The 19,593-nt window shown below is 37.5% G+C and overlaps 1 protein-coding gene across 1 annotated transcript in view; it reads left to right on the top strand.

The window, feature by feature from the left end:
* nt5c2l1 (5'-nucleotidase, cytosolic II, like 1) overlaps nucleotides 1-9,972 on the top strand; it is a 28,316-nt gene extending 18,344 nt beyond the window's left edge. Inside the window, exons 10-18 of the mRNA XM_017711205.2 lie at nucleotides 128-169; nucleotides 333-434; nucleotides 1,478-1,544; nucleotides 2,667-2,837; nucleotides 3,306-3,357; nucleotides 3,500-3,560; nucleotides 3,686-3,862; nucleotides 5,040-5,135; nucleotides 6,911-9,972. Of these exons, the coding sequence (XP_017566694.1) occupies nucleotides 128-169; nucleotides 333-434; nucleotides 1,478-1,544; nucleotides 2,667-2,837; nucleotides 3,306-3,357; nucleotides 3,500-3,560; nucleotides 3,686-3,862; nucleotides 5,040-5,135; nucleotides 6,911-6,991 (849 nt within the window). The 3' untranslated portion in view covers nucleotides 6,992-9,972. The remainder of the gene's footprint in view (nucleotides 1-127; nucleotides 170-332; nucleotides 435-1,477; nucleotides 1,545-2,666; nucleotides 2,838-3,305; nucleotides 3,358-3,499; nucleotides 3,561-3,685; nucleotides 3,863-5,039; nucleotides 5,136-6,910) is intronic.
* The last annotated feature ends 9,621 nt before the right edge of the window (nucleotides 9,973-19,593 follow it).

Here is a 19,593-nt window from a genome sequence, read left to right on the forward strand (position 1 = left end):
GTGTGTTTAATGAGGCAGCATGCTGACGTCTGCAGTGTTTTGGCCCATAAGGACTAGAGCCTGACACATCTGGTTTATAGTATAGTGACCGGAGAAATTGACTTGTTTTGTCTTTTTTCTTAACCAGGCCATCATGAAATACTTATTAGATTCTCCATCTGGTTCTAAGGTGAGTTCATATCTTTCATTTTTCTCGTATTTTATCCCCCATTCCCCCAATTGGGTCACTGGGTTTTTGCAGGCCTCAGTAGAACCATTAGAAGTCTCCACATGTTATTTAATTTTTTGTTGTCTATGAAAAAGAGCCAATGAATTGCCTCTATCTCCCTTAGAACCCGAGGAAATCATGGCGCTCCTACTTTGACCTGGTGGTAGTGGACACCCGGAAGCCGCTGTTTTTTGCTGAGGGGACAGTGTTAAGACAGGTGGACACGGTATGTCTCTCTGTAATCTAGTCTGACCCATAGTTTGTGTACTGAAGTGCCGTATTTATTTTTGGACCCATATATTTGCGGGTTTCTGCATCATGAGTCTGCATCATTCTGAGTCATTCAGAGGGGTGTGATTGGTTGACTATAGACTTAGATTTATTTCTATTTTTTTTACATTGGCAATAAGAACCAGAGGTTTACTATCCAGCATTACCAGTGAACCTACATGCATCTTCTGGGTTTTTATTTGAAATATAGATGATGGTAAAGTAGTCGTAAATCTGGAAAACAAAACTTTTCATTTCTCTATTTTGTCTTACACCATATATATATATATATATATATATATATATATATATATATATATATATATATATATATATATATATATATAAATAAAATATCATTATTATAATATATATTAATATCATAAATAGGTTAACGATACAATGTTTTAGGCCAAAATCTTCTCAAAACCATACAACTTTGTCTCAGACAACAGGCAGTGTATTCATGACCACTTCATGTTGTAACTTTCTGTGAGGAAGCTTTTAGAGGTGGACATCTGGTTCCTATCATCACCGCTGTGAACAATTCTTGCTTTGTAAGTTTCTCTAGAACAGAGCATTTCACACCAAACCACTCTGAATGAATGTTTCCAGAGGTAGGATTCTCCTTTAACATACTTCTTATCAGTCTTTAATTGCAATGAAGAGGCAATATTTAAGAGCAAATCTGCGAGCGTACAATCAGAGCAAAGACAGCTTTGTTCTATATAAACTAAGTGGGCGGACGAATTACAGTATAAGACAACAAAACATCTGAAAAGGTCTTTGTGCTAAAAATGGAAAAGACTCATGGACGGCTGTAATTGAATAATGCACTTCAACATTCAACAGTAATACACTTCAACAATTAAACAGCCTTATTACATTCCATTTTTTTAAATTTACTGTATATTTGATGCGGGAGCCCATTCATTTCTTGCACTGGGCTGGATATAATGCTAGTAGAACCACTGAATTGACTAAACGTTCCTCTTCCAGAACACAGGGAAGCTGAGGATAGGAACCTACACTGGAGACCTGCAGCATGGAACGGTCTACTCTGGAGGTAGGCATTTTTTTTCTATAACTAAGAGAGGTCGGCAGAATGGCTGATGTGCCATGCTAGGCTTGGATAAATAAAATATTGGTATTCCAGTTGTTGTTTTTTTTTGTTTATAAAGCTGTGTGATACAGCTCAAGAGCCTTTGTCCCAGACTGTGTTACCACGTATATAACAAATGGACAAAATTCAAGTATAAACATGGCTGGTGCTGCTGTTTTTAGCTACGTAAGCTAGCTTTTTGATTTTTTTGATTTTTAACATGATTATTTATTTGTGGGTCTATGCAAAAACAGAACTACAGACACTTGTATAGGTTCTACATTTTATATCACTACAATAACTAAAGCCATACATAAATATATAGTCACTTAGTAATAAATCACAGAGATATTTGGATTCAACCTACTTTTGCCAAACAGTAACATTCACATATATATGAAAGAGGGTAATGTTAGTTTGGCGAAGGCGGGGGGTGGGACTACTGTGAGGTCTTTGGTGGGTACAGTGATTTCCTGATCATATCCTCTTCCTAGACACAAGGGAAGCGAAGGCCAAGACTTCCTAAATCCTATTTGAAATTTTTGAATCTGTGATAATCAACGCAAATAAACTTAATTCAAAACTTGGCACGATTTCTAGGTCAAATATTTGTGATAGTTTGTAACTGCCAACCCAAAACTTGACAAAACAGGGCAAATCCAAAACAAATGGTTTCGGTCAGCTTTGGCTAAATGATGTTTCATGTCTCATGTTGAATTTTTGCCACTTTCACTTTGCAGTAGTGAACCCTACAAAGGACCTTGAACTGAATAAGTTTGCCATGTACAAGACAAAGATCTATTGATTATGTTCATAGCTGATTTCCAAGTTTCTTCAGGTGCAGTCGGACCCAACTCTTCATTCCAAGCTCCAAAAGGAAGCTCCAATTCCAAATTCCAAAAAGAAAAAATTTTATTATAAATTCTTGAAATTAAAACTTTATTTATCATTCATCGAGTACATTTAGGACAGGAGGAGAAATGTATGTCATTTTCCATCAGACTGATGCTTTAGCCTGCTATAAAAGCCAATTCCAACAGAAAGTTTCTTGTCTTTAATGTTGATCCTAATACGCTCCTGTCTCAGGTTCGTCAGACATCATCTGTGACTTGCTGGACGTGAGGGGGAAAGAAATTCTCTACGTTGGAGACCACATATTTGGGGACATCCTCAAGTCCAAAAAGCGCCAGGGCTGGAAAACCTTTTTGGTGGTGCCTGAGCTCGCCAAGGAGCTCCAAGTGTGGACGGAAAAATTTAGTGAGGAGATTTAATTAAAGATTCTGACCACCAGTTAAGCTAATGTGGCCAACAATAACGCATGCTGACTCAGACAAGTTAGCATAACAGCTTGACAGCTAGCTTTGCTAGCCACTAATATTAGCAGTGTTTGCATTTTTATAACTTTTTTTTTCCATTTTCCATTACATTTTTAAAAAAAATTTTAGTTTCAAAATGTTGACGTTATAATCACAGCGCCATTCTTGGCTGGATATTTTTCCCACCTCCCAAACTATTTCTGGTCAACAACAGTCCTGTGGTCAGAAATTGACCAGTGAGGAATGTGGTATGGCTACAGTCTGTAACTGTACACCAATATAGTGGACCCGTAAGATATTTGGAGCTTCAATTGGACAGTTTCTAGTAAAGTAGGCAGTGTTGCATCATTTAAAATTAGACGTAACAATCAGACTGTAATAAATAATAATGTCATACATCTGTATGCAGGTATGTTTGAGGAGCTCAGGCAGCTCGATATTTACCTGGCTGAGCTGCATAAGTGAGTATGAATTTGTTTTCACAGTTTCTGCATTCCTACTACATTTGTCTTAATAGCAGATGCACAAAATTAACTACAGGTGGCAACAGAGTGTAACAATTCCACTTAATAACCACTCTCTCTGTTGGTGCTGTCATTATAGGCATTTGGACAGTGGTATTGTTAGTGGTCCAGATATTGGTTTGATCCACAGTAAGATTAAGGTAAGCTAATACTTCTAACACAGTTTGAATGTACTGCAGATCAGTTCAGTTTGTGTTACATCTTCACTCTGCACATTGCCATCTTCCTTCCTCATTAAAGTGTTGCTTATGTGTGTAAACTGCAGAAGATGACGTACACTATGGATCTGTGTTATGGAAAGATGGGGAGTCTCCTGCGTTATGGTTCAATAAAAACTCTCTTTGCCAGTCAGCTGCTTCGTTATGCTGACCTGTACGCCGCATCCTGCCTCAACTTGCTGCACTATCCCATCACCTACCTCTTCAGAGCTCCCTCTGTCCTGGTAAGAATAACAGAAATATACTGTCATTACTGTGTTGATCTCCACCAATGAACTCATCTTCAAAGATCTGAGTACTTCTATGGCGAAGCTCCTTCTCTAACACTTGTGGATAATGCAAATTATGACCCATGGAACATCACATATCATTAGAAAGTTCATGTCACGTAATGTGTTGTCGGACTGTCTAGTCCAGACAAAACTGGCTGTGAAATCTGAACACTTTATTCGCTGATGTCACATCGGTTGTCACCATTATCATACCTTGCAAAAACGAGAAAAAAAAACTCATAACAAAAATGTTGCTTAGATGTTGCTGTGCGGTTGCTATGGTATCCAAGTTGTTTGGTAAAGTGTTGCTAGGTGCTTGCTGTATTGTCCCATGTTGTTGCTAAGGTGTTACTAGCTGGTTCCTATGCTATTAACTACACTGCCACCTTAAATCTACTGCCACCTTAAATTAATTTCTACTTTAAATTTGCTGCCACCTAAAATACAGTGCTTTCTTAAATCTACTGCCACCTTAAATTTACTGATATTTTAAATTCACAGCTACCTTAAAGTTACTAATTCCTTAAATTCACTGCTACCTTAAAAACAATGCCACCTTAAATCCATTATGATTTTATTGGTGTGCATTAGGCTGTAAGCATGTGAATCTGTGTGTACTGTGTATAAGTGTCTGTATAAGAGATGTGCACTGTGAAATCACTTGTGCCAAATAGACTTAAAACATCCTGAACATTCTCTCATTCATTTACTAGGGGAAAAATACTGTCTTTGAACAATCGTTTAGGAAAAATGCACGTCAGATTGCTTAGAAAAGCATCAGCACATCATTTAGGTATGGGACCTATGACCCTGCGAAGCTCATGGTTATAGCTCAAAAACTAAGGACGAGAAATATTTTATTTTCTGAGCACAGAAAAACAACAGCAACAAAAACAATAACTTGGCTTTTTCGAGCCAACTTATTATTATTATTATTGTTAATAATAATTATAATAATAACAGACAAAGATGAACACATCCAACATCTAATTATTAAACCAGGTTTAATTAACGGAATCATATTAGAATACTTTTGTGTGTATCAGTAACAAAGCTGGTAGAATACTATTAAAATCAATTGTAGCAATCGATTGTAACCCACTTATTATATAAAATATTTCTCTTTCAGATGCCTCATGAATCTGCTATAAGCCCTCAACACAGCCAGGAGCTGCCCATCTCCAACCTGTCACCCAATCACACCCACAGAATCACATCACTTCAGGTGGGAAAGTTCAGTCTTTCACTCGCTTATTATAGTATTCCAGAATTTATAATAATTATTTCAGAAATGTATTTGTTATTTTCATGCGAATGCTGTATTTCCAGTTTGTAAGATGTGTGGCTTATTACTGTCTTAGCTAGGTTGCTTATTAAATTGCTGTTTTATGTCCCGTTACACGTTTGATACAACATGCAGCTTGCAGCTGTCACTAGAGTCAAGTGAAGCTGAAGAACAGGAGGGACCACTTTATAATAAGACTACCCTTGTAAAATGTTTTATGAATGGTTTAATAATGGTTAAGTAATAAGCACATACATAAAAAGAGTAACTGTGACTTGTTTCTTGCCAAATAGTGAACTCACATTAATCTGCTGTGGTAAAGCTGGTTGCTGATCTTATCAGTTACCATTAAACCTACCAGCATCACATTCATATACCTCAAATATAACAGCTCACAGTTCCCTATTTATTTATATTATAACTACTTATTTTTTATGGTGTTAATAAACCTTTTATAATGGTAGTCTCATTGTAATGTGGTTTAGAATGTTTAAGTATAAACCTCTTAAGAAAGTGCAGCGCTTCCAAGTACATATGAATACGACTTCATAATCATTGTTTTGAAAAAGCTCAGTTGTTATTGTTGATATCTGAACCCATTAAACATTGCTATGCAGTGCTGTTGCTTTACTTCAGAAGCTGACAGTGCAAACAAAATTTTTCAAAAGAAATAAAACTACTTTATGACTTGAGTGCCTTTAACGATAAACAAAAGATTCTGCGTCCGATTCATGAAACTCAGATGTGGAAAAGAGTGGAGATTTGAATACAAACGATGAACCTGCTTCGGTGCGTGAAATCAAGCGCCAGTCTACAAGCACTGAATTTACATGGAGCACATCCTAATTCATGCAGGTGTTTTGGTAGAGAAACTGCTCTAGTGTTAAAACTACAGTAAAAAAAAAACATTGTAAAGAATAAAATGTGTAAGATAAAATAACATTTAAACACTGTATTATTTTAGTGTATGAGATGCTTCTGCACTAGAATTGTTGTGTGTGTGTTTTTTTTTTGTGGAGTCAGTAGTATAAAACAAAAACACAGTGTATTAATATTTGTATTATTGTTATTTTTATCCCTGTTATTAGTGTTATACACACTTTAAAAAATGGCTCTTAAAGGGTTCTTTAGTAAAGAAAATAGTTCTGTATAAAACCATGAACACTCAAAGAGCCCAATGCCTGATTAAAGGGTTCTTTGCATCATGAAAGTGTTCGTCAGATTGATGGAGAGTGTGTTTTATGTAGTTCTGTACTGAACCTTTTTGAAAAGGGTTTTATAGAGCACCAAAAAAGGGTTCTTGGTCCCATATAGAACTCTTTTCAAAAAGGTTCTATATCGAACCATCTACAGCACATTTCTATTAATCTGATGAACCCTTTAATGATGAAAGAATCCTTTAATAATGCAAAGTGTTCATGAGGGTTCATGGTTCTATATAGAACCATTTTCTTTCCTAAAGGACCCTTGAAGAACCATCATTTTTAATAGTGTAATAATTCTGACTCATTTCCTGCAGCCGCTATTCTGACTGCAGGTCTTGAAACAAATGCAGTCAGCCCAGAGGCGTCAGTTAGAATTTTACAAACTATCATTTAGCAGCTAATTGTTCCTAGAGGGGCTGCTTTTAAAAGTAGAGCACTGAACCACTTTCTTCCTGATTCATAAATTGTCCTTTAATTCATGTGAATCCAACTCCTCTGTCTTTTCCACAGAGGCTGTGTCAGTGTGACAGTGATAACTGTGGGCAGGACAATTGCGCGCAGGACAACGCAGCCATAAGGATGGAGACATGAGAGCGAAAAAAAGAAAAATAGGGAAAGTGAGAGTGAGAGAGAGAGAGAGCGATTTCCTTTGTATTTCTGTAAATGTAAACTCTTTTTTTTCTCAGTTGTCTTTATCAACTGCTCAGGCCAGGGAACCCAAGCAATAGCAGCTCTTACCCTCTGCATTTTCCTATGTATTAAAGAAGGTACTTCACCAAAAATGCTAATGCTGCTAACAATCAATGTAAAAAAGGTCAAAACTTTGAACTGACTCACTGAACACTGTTGTTATCATTGATTATCAGCATTAGTGGGTGAACTACCTTTAAGTGTTGTAAGTCATGTCCTAGGTGCTTTTTTTGCTTTTGAACTTTTATTTAGTTACTAGTTACTTATTTTCTTTACTTACTAGTTATCAATCATCACTCTAGTGAAAGTTTCTTCTTTCTACAGTAAATATTCTACAGTAGATGTGGTCAATATGGCAAAAACTTTATAAAAAATATATCAAATATCAATATGATCATGTTTAGTTTTTCTGAGATTTTTGGAACAGACAATATACAGTCTGTAGTGCATATAAAAATAGTATACTACTACTACCACTCCTCATTATTATTATTATTATTATTATTATTATAATAACAACAACAACAACAAAATATCTACAACTACAATTATTTTTAAATCTATTGAATAAATCTAAATAAACAGGACTAAGTAACCTCATTAAGTAATGAAACATGTAGTTGGCTGGTGTTGTTTCATGTGATATGCCATAAAATGTCATAATGTTGCCCACCCCATTCTACACCCACAGTGTGAGGTGTATAAAAAATAGAAATACAGTTCACATCTGCAGCTATACAGGTCTGCTTAGCAGAAATTGCTCAAAAGAGTAATTTAATAACCATAATAACAGACAGTACATTTAGTTTAGATACCTAAATAATAAGGCAAGTACTTTTGTTATTTTACTCGCATATAAATAGAAAATAACACTTATACTAAAGTTACATTCAGTGGTGAGCTGTGCCTGAGGGCCAGGCTCTTCAGTTCAGTCCATATATAACAGATCTTAGCCAAAAAAATTACCATACTACCATAATCCTGATTTCTCCTAGAATCCCTACAAGGTTTCTAATAGTATGTTAGTGCTAAGATAACGGTCATACTTAACACATTTAGGCTGTTCTAGGTTAAATGCAGGTATTTGAATGCTTTATTTGAGACTTGTATCATACCTTAACATACATTTCACCTTGTAATTACAGGTTTTGCATTAGTTATTTAAATAAAGAAATACATTCTGCCAGTTTTTCATAATTTCTGCATGATTGAGTAGTTGAGATATAATCTTTAAGCAGTCTGTTTTGGGTCAGTAGCGGTGATAAGAACCAGTTTCCTCATGACTACAGTACAAATCTAGCCTTTTTATTTACTTTCCAGAATGACCAGTGAAACTACACGTGTCATAAGTTTTCTATGTAATGTTGATCATGTTCAATAAACGCAAAATACATTTTGTTTTCAGTTCTATTTTGCCTTACAAGCCCCTGCATGTATCCCTCCTGCATGAATAAATATAAAAAACGTTTGAGGCCAAAAACTTCAAAACTATCAGAAAACAATGTGTCAGACATCAGGCAGTGTATACATAACCACTTCATGTAATAACTGTCTGTGAGGGAGCTTTTAGAGGTGGACGTCTGGTTCCTATCACCACCACTGTGAACAATTCTGACTTAAGTTTCTCTACAACAGAGCATTTCACACAAAACCAATCTGAATGACTCTGTTTACATCTTAACCATTTATTTATGCAGAAATATAGTTTAAATACAACAAGCATGACGATATAGTAAAAATGCAGACTTTTTAGTTCCTAGAAATCATAAACCTCCTCTGAAGATGTACAAGACCCAGAGGATTCTGGAGAGTATTTCACCTCAAGCTTTTCTACTTTTTTCTACTTTGTTCACCACTCTTTGTGAATATGCCTGTAGGTTATTAAGACAGCATTCTTCAGCTCCAGGCTGAGAAGAGCATATTAGGAGCGTGAAAACACATCGATCTGGAGGTCTTGATTCAACTACATTCATTTTGGAAAGTTAAAATCAATTACAGTAATGTTCAATCAAATTTCTGCACACTTTATTTTGGCCAGACTGTTTTTCAAATCGAGTCTTATATAAAGGTTTGACCACCCCATGCATATTTCTTGTTTGTTGATCTTTGAAACTAATTGAAATAAAATAAATATAAATAAATTGCGTTTAGCAAAAAAAAGTGCCTATTGAAGCTTGTTCTCTGTAAACTCTGTTAACTCACTTTCACTAAGAAAATCAACAAAACATGGAATTCGACCAGGGATACACAAACTTTTGTGTACACCTCTATGTGAAAAGGGTCAGTGTGGTGTTTGTACTGTCCATGTACGCCACTGCTGTGTAAACAGTTCCTCCTGTCACATTTGTGTATTCAGTGTATTTTTTTTTAAAAGTCTGAATTTTATCACTTTTATCATTTACCTTTAGCTACTCACAAATTCATCTGTTTCAACAACAGACATCAACTGTCTACAATGTTTATGCTATTAGTTTATATTGTGCATATCTGCTTTATTTGTAATGCTTATCAGATATTTGTCATATTTTACATTTGATTAACTCTATATCTATCTGCGTCTGTGTGTGTGTATATATATATATATATACATTAGTGAGAAAAGAGGATTAGGCTGGTCTTGGGCTTGGCCAGATTTAGTGCTCTGAAATCCACAGAACTGGTTCTTTCAGCTTTCTGCATTCTTTTCTTTCTTACCTTATATGGTGATACAGGCCAGTCAGGTGTAGGCAGTGTTTGGACTTTTCTAAAAGTAGGTAAACTTTAACTTTTTTTTTAACTTTTTCTTTTTTAAAGCTGTTCTTTATAGTCTTCCTGGTAAAACTGAAATTGTTTTTCTGAAGATTTGTATCTTTTATATAACTAATAAAAATCTTAAAATGTCATTATTTGATTTATTTTATTGCAATTCAGTGTTCAAGTCTACACAGAATGGACCAGACTAGACTGGACTATTAGCCTAGTTACTAATACAAACGTATGTAGTCCTTGTTAGGGGGTCTCGCACACTCACTATACATCTCACTATAGACCAGAATACAACTGACTCGAACAGAACTTTACTTGATGAGGCAGGAAAGATGTCTTTTGCCTCATCAGGCACAGAAAACATAGGTAGCCATGTTTTGTTATGAGCAGTATAAGGAGGACTATTTATTCATTTATTTCTACATCATTTGTCATTCTTCATGACATTGGCATTACAGGGAACCTAAATGTGGCATGTGTGTGAATTTTATTGTATATTTCAATTTACTGAAAAATAAAAAGACATATAATATCTGCCAATACTGCCCCTCTGTGTACATTAGTGTGTTCTCTGTAAATGATGTATCTTATTTTCACTTAGTACATGAACCACCTAGAATTACACAGATAATCTGATCAGTCTAATGAAAACTTTGAACACCCTACGTAAAATTGTTTTTGTTCCATTTCTACGTAATAATAGGTTAAATCATCTTCTACAGGAAACTTAAACATGACATTTTTCTGCTAACTGTTGTTGGTATTTATTTGGGTTAACATATCAGTGGGGAAAAAAAGGTTAATATGTTAAATTCAGCAAATAATGCAGTTGTGCATTAAAACGTGCAGACGTGTTTTCTCTGTGAATGTGTTCACTTATTCACTCTTAGAAGACCAATGTGTGTAATCTGACCAGGGACGCCCAAAACACAGCAGACAGGCTGGCAGGGACTCCCAGCGGACACTTACATACTTCAGCACCATCTTTATCATCACACTTCTCCGCAGCAGATGTCGAGAGAATCATTAACGCGCTGTTGCCGCTAGATGTCGCCACAGTCCGCATTTAATGCGCCGCCCTGCTGCGAGTGGAAGCGGCCTGTTACAAACAAGATTCACCCACATCAGTTTCGCCACAACAGAGCCTGCATCACAGAGCCAAAACAAAAATCCATAGAGAAGATAAAATAAAAAATAAAATTAATATACTTGGCAGGAACAGTTGCGCAACCTTTCTGTGCTTTTATTCCGTCTTTACGACCCCTGTACAGCACCAGCACAGCACACAGCGAGGAGATTCGTAGATTCGTGACTCAGTAGGCCTTTCGTTTTCCTGTATATGAGCATTTTTATACTCTAAACCTGCTTTGTTGATTAATGACGCAGCTGACTTTAAAAACGCTCACCTTAGCTTGGGATACAGTTTTATGCGTCATTGTTCCAGCTCCAGGTTTACAGGCCTGCTGTCGAAGAGCCTGTTACTATTAGACTGTTTATCCGGCTGTTATTCCCCCACACGCTGTCTTTTCGCTCTGCTACCTGTTCGGGGTCTTTTCTCCATTTACACACCGCTTAAACACGTTTTCTGAAACCAGACCTCACTGAAAAGGCCTCGCTCAGAAGAAAATATCTTCACGATTGTCTCAAAGAAATAAATCAGATCTCAATATTGAGATAAAGAAGAATCTGCTTATCCTAAACCTCCCCAGGAGAGATTTCCCTCAGCGTTTCACTGTAAGAAGTTCTGGTGATGAATGAGAGAAGCACACAAGTTCTCCTTCTGTACCTACAGACCGCTGAGAGGGTTCTGTGATCTAGAACAGAAAAATGATAAGATCTCACACTTTCCTTGTGGAAGTAATATTCAGCTCAGACTGATTTCAAACAGGACTTCCAGGAGAAGCACATGAGAATAATGGACCTCATTCAGAAGATGTCTTTGCTCTGAGCTGTGAAACTAGCTACGCCTGCTACTGGCTATGTAGCTAAAATTCGGGCTAAAATAAGACTAATCTCAAGCTTAAACAAAGGTTCAGGTTTTCTGCAGCATTCATTTTTTATTATGGATAAAAGTCACAAAACCGTAGACTTTAGTTCAGTTAACTTTTATGGGATTTGATTAGAATAGCCTTGGAAATTTAGCAGTTTTCCATTAAAATGACTTTATAAACGCTTACACAAAATGCTCTACTCATAAACCACTTTCCTCAGACTGTGGCCAGTAATTCACCAGCTTGTGTTTTGTTTCTTAAGTTTAAAAATGCTAATTTCCCATTTAAACCTGTGAACTTACCATCATACGCTTAGCAAGCAATTAAAATGTAACTCACAAATATTTCTATTTGTACTCTTTAGCATCTGATATTAGCTGTTCCTTCTATCTTTGAGCAAAAGCTTGTACACTGCAAAAAAATCATAAAATATAATTAGATATTTTCCACCTGGTGATTGCTGCAATAATCTTACAGGATTTTTAAACTTGTTTCTAGATTTCTTTTAAAAAACTAGTTTTACACCATTTTATGTAGAGAAATTACTCCATTGTGGATCATGTTGCTTCAAAAAATTATACGTAAATCACTTAAAGCCTTTTTTTGTGTGATTTGAAGTACTCTTTGGGCAGGTTTTCCCAGGCATGCCAGTCCAGGATTGAGCCTAATTTGGGACTAAATAGCACTACCAATAATGAATTACCATTGCAAATGTTTAGATTTCAGCTTAATCTGGGTCTGGGAAACCAGTCCTTACAGTTTGAGTACATTTTAACATTCCATGAGCACAGAAACAAATCAAATTTGAGATCATTCAAGCTTTTAGGGTCTCTTTATCTATGAGAAGATGTTAGGGTAAAGTGTCGTGCCCAACAGTTTTGCAGACACACATCATCGTCATCATCCATTCCTTACATTCCACAATTTCCAAGCAGCCATTTCAAACACGCCCCAACAAGCTGCATTCTTTGCCAAAGTAGCTGAGGGTGCTGCCCTCCCTCTCAGCCCTATAGATAAGCTGGGTTAACATTTAACCTGACACATATTCCATGGCCATGCCCTAAAATCCCATTCCACTCCATGCTGCAAATAATCAGATTATAATAGAGGGGGGAATAGAAAAAAAAATCATGTACAGATTGGGTTTCAGTAGGCTTGCGCAACTCTTTCACATCAACAACAAAAGCAATTAATGAGCGCAGGCTTGGCTATAATATCTAACAGAAGAGCAATAATGAAGAATTCACACTAGCAATAATAGGATAAATGTTTTTTTCAATCAGCATCTCCTCAGGCTTCACCTGAAAGTTTGGATCTTAACAAGTTTAAGTCCCACAGATGTGGTTCAGGGCATGCACAGACTTGGAACACCTTTTATAGTTACTGCATTAACTAAACGGCCCTCTAGCACTTTGACGAACACCGATTCAAGAGCTTTGTATTGTAGTGAAGAGTGGATTCAGGCAGTCAGCGATGCAGAGAGAGGCATTTAGCAGTCCTGGGCCCCTGTCCTGACCCTCCCCCTCCCCCATCCCTTCACACAACTGGACTTGCCTCCCCACATTCCTCTGAAAACCCCCCAGGGCTGACCTGCGACATAAGAGGATCCTACATAGGCCCCTCCATGCACCTCTATTTTGCCCCTGCTATTCTCTGCTTACCTACAAACACCAGCCGTGGTGACACGACATGGCGAAGCAAAACACGTTTATAGACCCTGAGGTGGAAGGTCAGCTGTGTTAAAAACGTCCTGAAGTAAAATCTTATGTATTACTTTTATACAGAACAGAAAATAATCACATTTTTTACAGTTATAACCTGCACTGAGGGGAATTTCCTTGACAAATCAAAAAATTTCTGATTCGGAAAACATTCTTTAAAAGACATTTATTGATTTTAACAAGTTTGCAATGCAAACTTACAGTTGTGTGCAAAAGTTTGTGGGTCAAATTACACGTTCATGTTGCTTTACTGCAAAAGAAAAGTACACATCCTCTACAGAAAACAAATTTTTGCATATTTTAATGCACAATTGCTGGTGATTTGCTGAATTTAACATATTGGTGCAAAATTAAAACATGCTATAACCTTTGCACGGGCCACATCTTATACATTGTTTTAATGTCTTTTCCACCATTATGTTAAACTCAAATAAATAGAACCAAATTTGAAGAAAAATGCCAGGCAAGTTTCTTGTAAAAATATTTTTAATTTCTTTTCACTTAGAAAAGCAACAAAATGGAATCTGACTGGGGGTGTTCAAACTTTTGCATTACATTGTACACGATCACAGGTAGTGCTGGGCAGCATATCAGAGTGAAATCACACGACAGTGTTAATTTTTAACTTTTAGGTAAAAAATGAATTAACTGCCATTTACTGGATTTTTAAAGAAATAAACGAAATAAATAGTAGTTTTTTTTAAAGAAAGCTTTGTTTAATTTTTAAATAGCATATAAGATTCACTGGCATTTAAAAGCAGAAACGGAAACAAAACAGTCTGTAGAGCAGCAGCACTCAGAAAGAAAAGGTTCATTAACTTTATTATCATCCAATACCACAATATATATGGAAACTACTCTGATATTCAGTTCTATCAGTAATGGCCAGGACTACAGACAAGGAACCACCAACTAACCAATCCAAGCAGCACCCTATTTAAAGTCAAAGTCATTTGTCCTTGGGCCCTGGCCCTTGCTGGATGAAAGCAGGCGGAGGCTAAATGCTATGACAATACTATTGCACTGCTAGAATGGATGTTACAGTAGTGCAACATCGTCAGAGCAGCTGACCTCAGCACATCAGCATGTGGACACGGGGACAGCCATCTTCTCTGGCCAAAAAGGGCACAAGCCCACCCCTCGCTGACAGCACCAGTTTCATGTTTTTCACCTTAACATGCTACAAGCCCTGTTCGATCTTAAAATGCAAGAAAACTAAACCAAATAAAATAAATGACTACCCCAAGAACAATTACAAGCGCCTCTACTGCAGTAAAAACATTCAAACTACCGTCCCTCATCTGTTCTCAGAGAAAAAACATTTCTGATTTGTACTTACATATGTAGATATTAGCTACATTACATTGTGAAGCATACATACAATTTTATAAAACTGGAATTAAAACTGCAAAACTGCAACTATTATCACTAAAATCTGTCTTTGTAAATGTATCCATAACAATGTTTAGGAGCCTATATGTACAAACAAAATGTAGAATGTTTTTTGCAGCCTATATTACGAGAACCACTTTTACAAAAGTGATACTAAAACTGAAAAATTTCAAACTTCTGTCCTGAATCTGTCTTTTTAAATACACTTTAAGAAAAGCAATATTTAAGAGCCAATATGTACAAAGTGTTTTTTGTAGCCTACATTATGTTGTGAACCACAAAAAGAATTCTCAAAAAGTGGTGACAAAACTGCAGTCACTGTCCCGAACCCATTTCTATCCATTTCACCAACATTTTCAAGAGCTAATATGTACATACCTATGTAAATATTAGCTGTGTGCAACACACATGAAGACACTATACTGCCTACAACTGCTTGATGCAAGATGTTTATCTGTACATACAGGTTCAGGTACAGTAGGACAGTTCTGCAGGCCCCTAAACGGCAGCTATATTTTTGCTCTATTAGCAAAGCACCAGCTAAAACTTTCAAGAACAGATGCGTCGTAAAATGTAAGAATCAGCCTACAAAGTGTGGACTGTTGGCTCATGTTATCCTGCCAATCAGAGCTTCGGTTTCAAGAAAAAACAGGTACAAACTCAGCCACTGCAACCTTTGAACCAGCCCATACAGTAACAGTGGAGAAGCAAAACATCTCAGAGTTCGTGGCCTAACAGGTGTCCCCCCTCCACCACCTTCCACATGTTCTAGCATGTCAAATCAGCAGCGAGGTGAAGGGTTAAGGCAATAGTGAGAAGCGGAGGTCTCTGATCTTCCAGCCAATGCCCTTTTAATATTGCACTGCTCTTCTGAATGCTCACAGTAGTACAACAGAAAAAGGGCAATGGACAAAAACACGGTCAACATCGGAGCGCTCTGACACCATTTCTCCAGCCAATCCTTTTCCTCCATCTTGTCAAGTTTATTAGATCTCAACCAATCGACTTGGTTCATATGGATTCCTGAGCTGAATTTAATCACTGGCCCTTTCAGAAGGAATTTAGAGACATGAATGTGTGCTGAATTAATAGTGCTGAAAACCTTTTTATGAAACATAACAAAACAAATGCAGAATGTATAAAATAGGCCTAATCTGCCGTTGTAAAAAGCATTCACGTAAAATCCAAAAAGGGTTAACAAAGAGTTAGAAAAATGACAGAAGTCAGAACAAATTCATTAAACACTTCCAAATCCTTCTCGTGCTTCAGCATCAAATGCACATTTGCATGAATGTGAAATGAACCCTGGTGGTTTAAATCTACTTTTAATACTATTGTAATTATTATTCAATTATTACAGTCCAAAGTTTGTAAGCAATGACCAAAAAAAAAAGTCTTTCCAAAGTTGCAAGACAACTTTCACATCCTCAGTCTGGCCTGAACACAGTGTTCCTCTTCTGCATTCGCTGCTGGAACACGGCAATATTTTTAACAGCCTCAAACTTTTTTTCATTTTACAGGATTTTATGGCATAAAACAAAGCAAAGACATGAAATAAGAGTCAACATCTGATGAAAAGGGAAACTAAAAACTGCTTCATTTAAATCAGCCAAAAACACTGTGCAACCTGTAGGATTGGGTGAGTTGTAAGTCTCTGCGTTTGTGCAGTGCTGAGCATGAAAAATCTGATTAAACAAAAATATGAAATTGACCAAATTAATTAATGTTGTGAAAAGGTAGATAATTGTGTCTAGACACCAACTAACAAACTGGTTCCACCGTTTTATGCACACATTATTCCACGCGTTTTATCTAAATACAAAAAAACGAAATGCACACACTTTAAAGCAGCCTACATGACTAATATGCTTTAAAAGCGAACATTTGCACAACAAGAACAGCCTTTAGCTTCAGCTGCTACGCTCTGCTTCGAGGGAGAGAAAGAGAGACGAAGCTAAAGTCAGCTTCTTGTTCGAATTTCTCCGTTCCACCTTAAACGGTGCAGCAGTTCCATTCTGGCGCCCGAGGCGTTATAATAATAACCGCACCATTTAAGGTGGAACGGCAAATTCGAACAAGAAGCTGTCGAATAGGAAGCCGAGTTCAGCCTCGTTAAACTCGTAAAAGAAAGCGACGTGTTCGGAGATAAAGCCCAAACCTGTTAAGCCAAATGAGTCAACACACTGAGTTTAGTCCCTGAGTGTGTGGCTCTCCACACCAGCTCAGCTAGCTCCAGCTAAAGTGGCCGTTCAGTTCAATGACAGTCCTGCTGCACAGCAAGGCTTTCAAAGCATGTCTCCGTACCCAGTCCTGTCGAAGCGTGGTCCGGCTGTGGCCATGAGAAATGTGGCTCATCTTGACCACAGGTTTCTCCTTTCGTCAAAATCTGTCCATTTCTCTCTCTCTCTCTCTCTCTCTCTCTCTCTTTTAGCTCCCCCTCCCCTCCTTTCCTCTCCGCCCCCCCCCCCCTCAAAAATCCATGCATGCATCCATCCACCCCAACTTCTCCTTTCCATTTCTCCTCCAATCATCCACAAATAAGCCCCTGGACCCCTTTAAAATGTTCATGAATGGTACCTACAGCCAAAGGGAGGGACAACCCTGTTAGGAAAAAAATGAAGAAAGAGGGAAAAAAGCAAGAGAGAGAGAGAGTGTGTGTGTGTGTGTGTGAGAGAGAGAGAGAGAGAGAGAGAGAGAGAGAGAGAGAGAGAGAGGGAGGATGGGAGGGTTACAGTGGGAGGGAGGGGAGTAACAGGAGAAAAAGTTGAGGTGTAAAACCTCCTGTTTCTTAATTTTCAGCCCCTCAAACGTGTGAAAAATGTGTTTTTTCCCGCATCTGTAGAGCAAATAAAATAACCCCCAAGTAAAGGAACAAATAAATAAATAAATAAAAGAGAATAACACGGCCTCCCCGCCCTCTTCCAGCGTTACGACTCCATCTTTGACTAGTTGACATTCAGATCCAGCCAAACCACGTTGTTTTTTTACTCCGCACCCGTATTCAGAACACGCCCCGCCCCCCTATGCTCTGGTTGGCTGGAACGCAGACCTCACAGTTGCTCCGCCGTTCTAGAACGCGCCCCCTTCCTGCGCCGCGATTGGCTGGTTAGTTCATACTTACGAGCAAGCACGTCATGCGAATTGCTACGTGCGAAAGTGGCCAATCATAGCGCAGGAGAGGCGATATCGCTACCCAATCAGATCTCAGAAAGCCGTGTCCGTCCGAATACGGGTGTAAAAAAAGAAGAGTGCCGTCGAAGCGACATCCTCATTTGCATGCGCGGCGCCGATTGGTCCCTTCTTGCGCTAGTCGTCGCAAAGTGCGGCGCTATTGGTCCGATTTTTTTAGCTTCGCTAGTGACGTTGCAGCGGAGAAGTTTAATTGAACAACAAACACACGACGTTGTTTTTTCATTCACAGAATTACTGTTTCATTCATTCCCGTTTGTAGGCTATGATTTATCAGCGTCGTTAGAGCATAATTTCGTGCTTTGTTTACATATGAAAGCTGCTTTATAAACAGTTATTTTTCTTCTTTCTGTTATTCTTATATTAATGCATTCAGATTGTTGTTATCTCACCTGCTTAAGTAAATGTAGTAAACTAAGGTTGATCATAGAAAGTGTTCCATAGCAGGTCCACCCCAAAATGAATTTTAAAAGATTTATCATTTATATTAGACACCACAAAATCTACATACAACTAAACTTATTATTAATCCTGCACTCCACACGGTTGACAAAGGAGAATTCAAAATCTCAGATGTCAAAAAAAGTATAAAGAAACAGCTCTTAAATTTAGTTTAGACTCCACATATACAAAAATAAACTTAACATTTCTCTTAAACTACACATAGTCTACACAACTAGACGTAACCATAATATTAGACCCACAGCATTTACTGGCCTCAATAAGAGAACAAAAAAAATTAAACTCCACAAAGTTCTTTGACGGTTCTTTAGTAAAGAAAATGTTTCTTTGTATTATCAAAACTGTTCTTTGCATTGTGAAATGAATGATGGAGAATGTGCTGTAGATGGTTCTATATATCTTTTTAAAAAGGGTTGTATAGAGCACCAAAAAGGGCTGCTCTTATATCACAATGTCAAGCTTGTAACAACAGCAGAACCCTTTGTGGAGCTATATAGAACCATATACAGGAAGGTTTATGTAGAACTGTAGACAACACATTCTCCTTTGGTCATGCAAGGGGGTTCTTTGAGTGTTCATGGTTCTTTATAGAACCACTATCTTTACTAAAGAACCCTTGAAGAACCATATTTTTTCAAAGTTTATATTTAAGATTATATGCCACATCATAAAACATGTAATAAGTGTTTACAAACTAACCCATTAAACCATATTAAGTATGAAACAGGGTTAATATTAGATCCACACCATTTACACAAGCTTCAACTCAAACTCTAACAACTCAGACTCAATCTCAGTCTCAGGCCTCTCGTAATCTATAAATCCACTGTGTTACTGTGTCCACTGATGGTCATTGAATCAGTGTCAGCAGAGGAAAAACACATATATGGTGTGGTCTCGTCCACTCGAGTTGGGGGTCCAGGGGGTCCCAGGGTGGGCCGAGCCAGGAGTGAGGGGGAGGGGGTGGTTGTGGGGAGGCGCCTGATGGCCTCATGGTGCTCTG

This window comes from Pygocentrus nattereri, chromosome 18, assembly GCF_015220715.1.
Source record: "Pygocentrus nattereri isolate fPygNat1 chromosome 18, fPygNat1.pri, whole genome shotgun sequence".
Taxonomy (NCBI): Eukaryota; Metazoa; Chordata; class Actinopteri; order Characiformes; family Serrasalmidae; genus Pygocentrus; species Pygocentrus nattereri.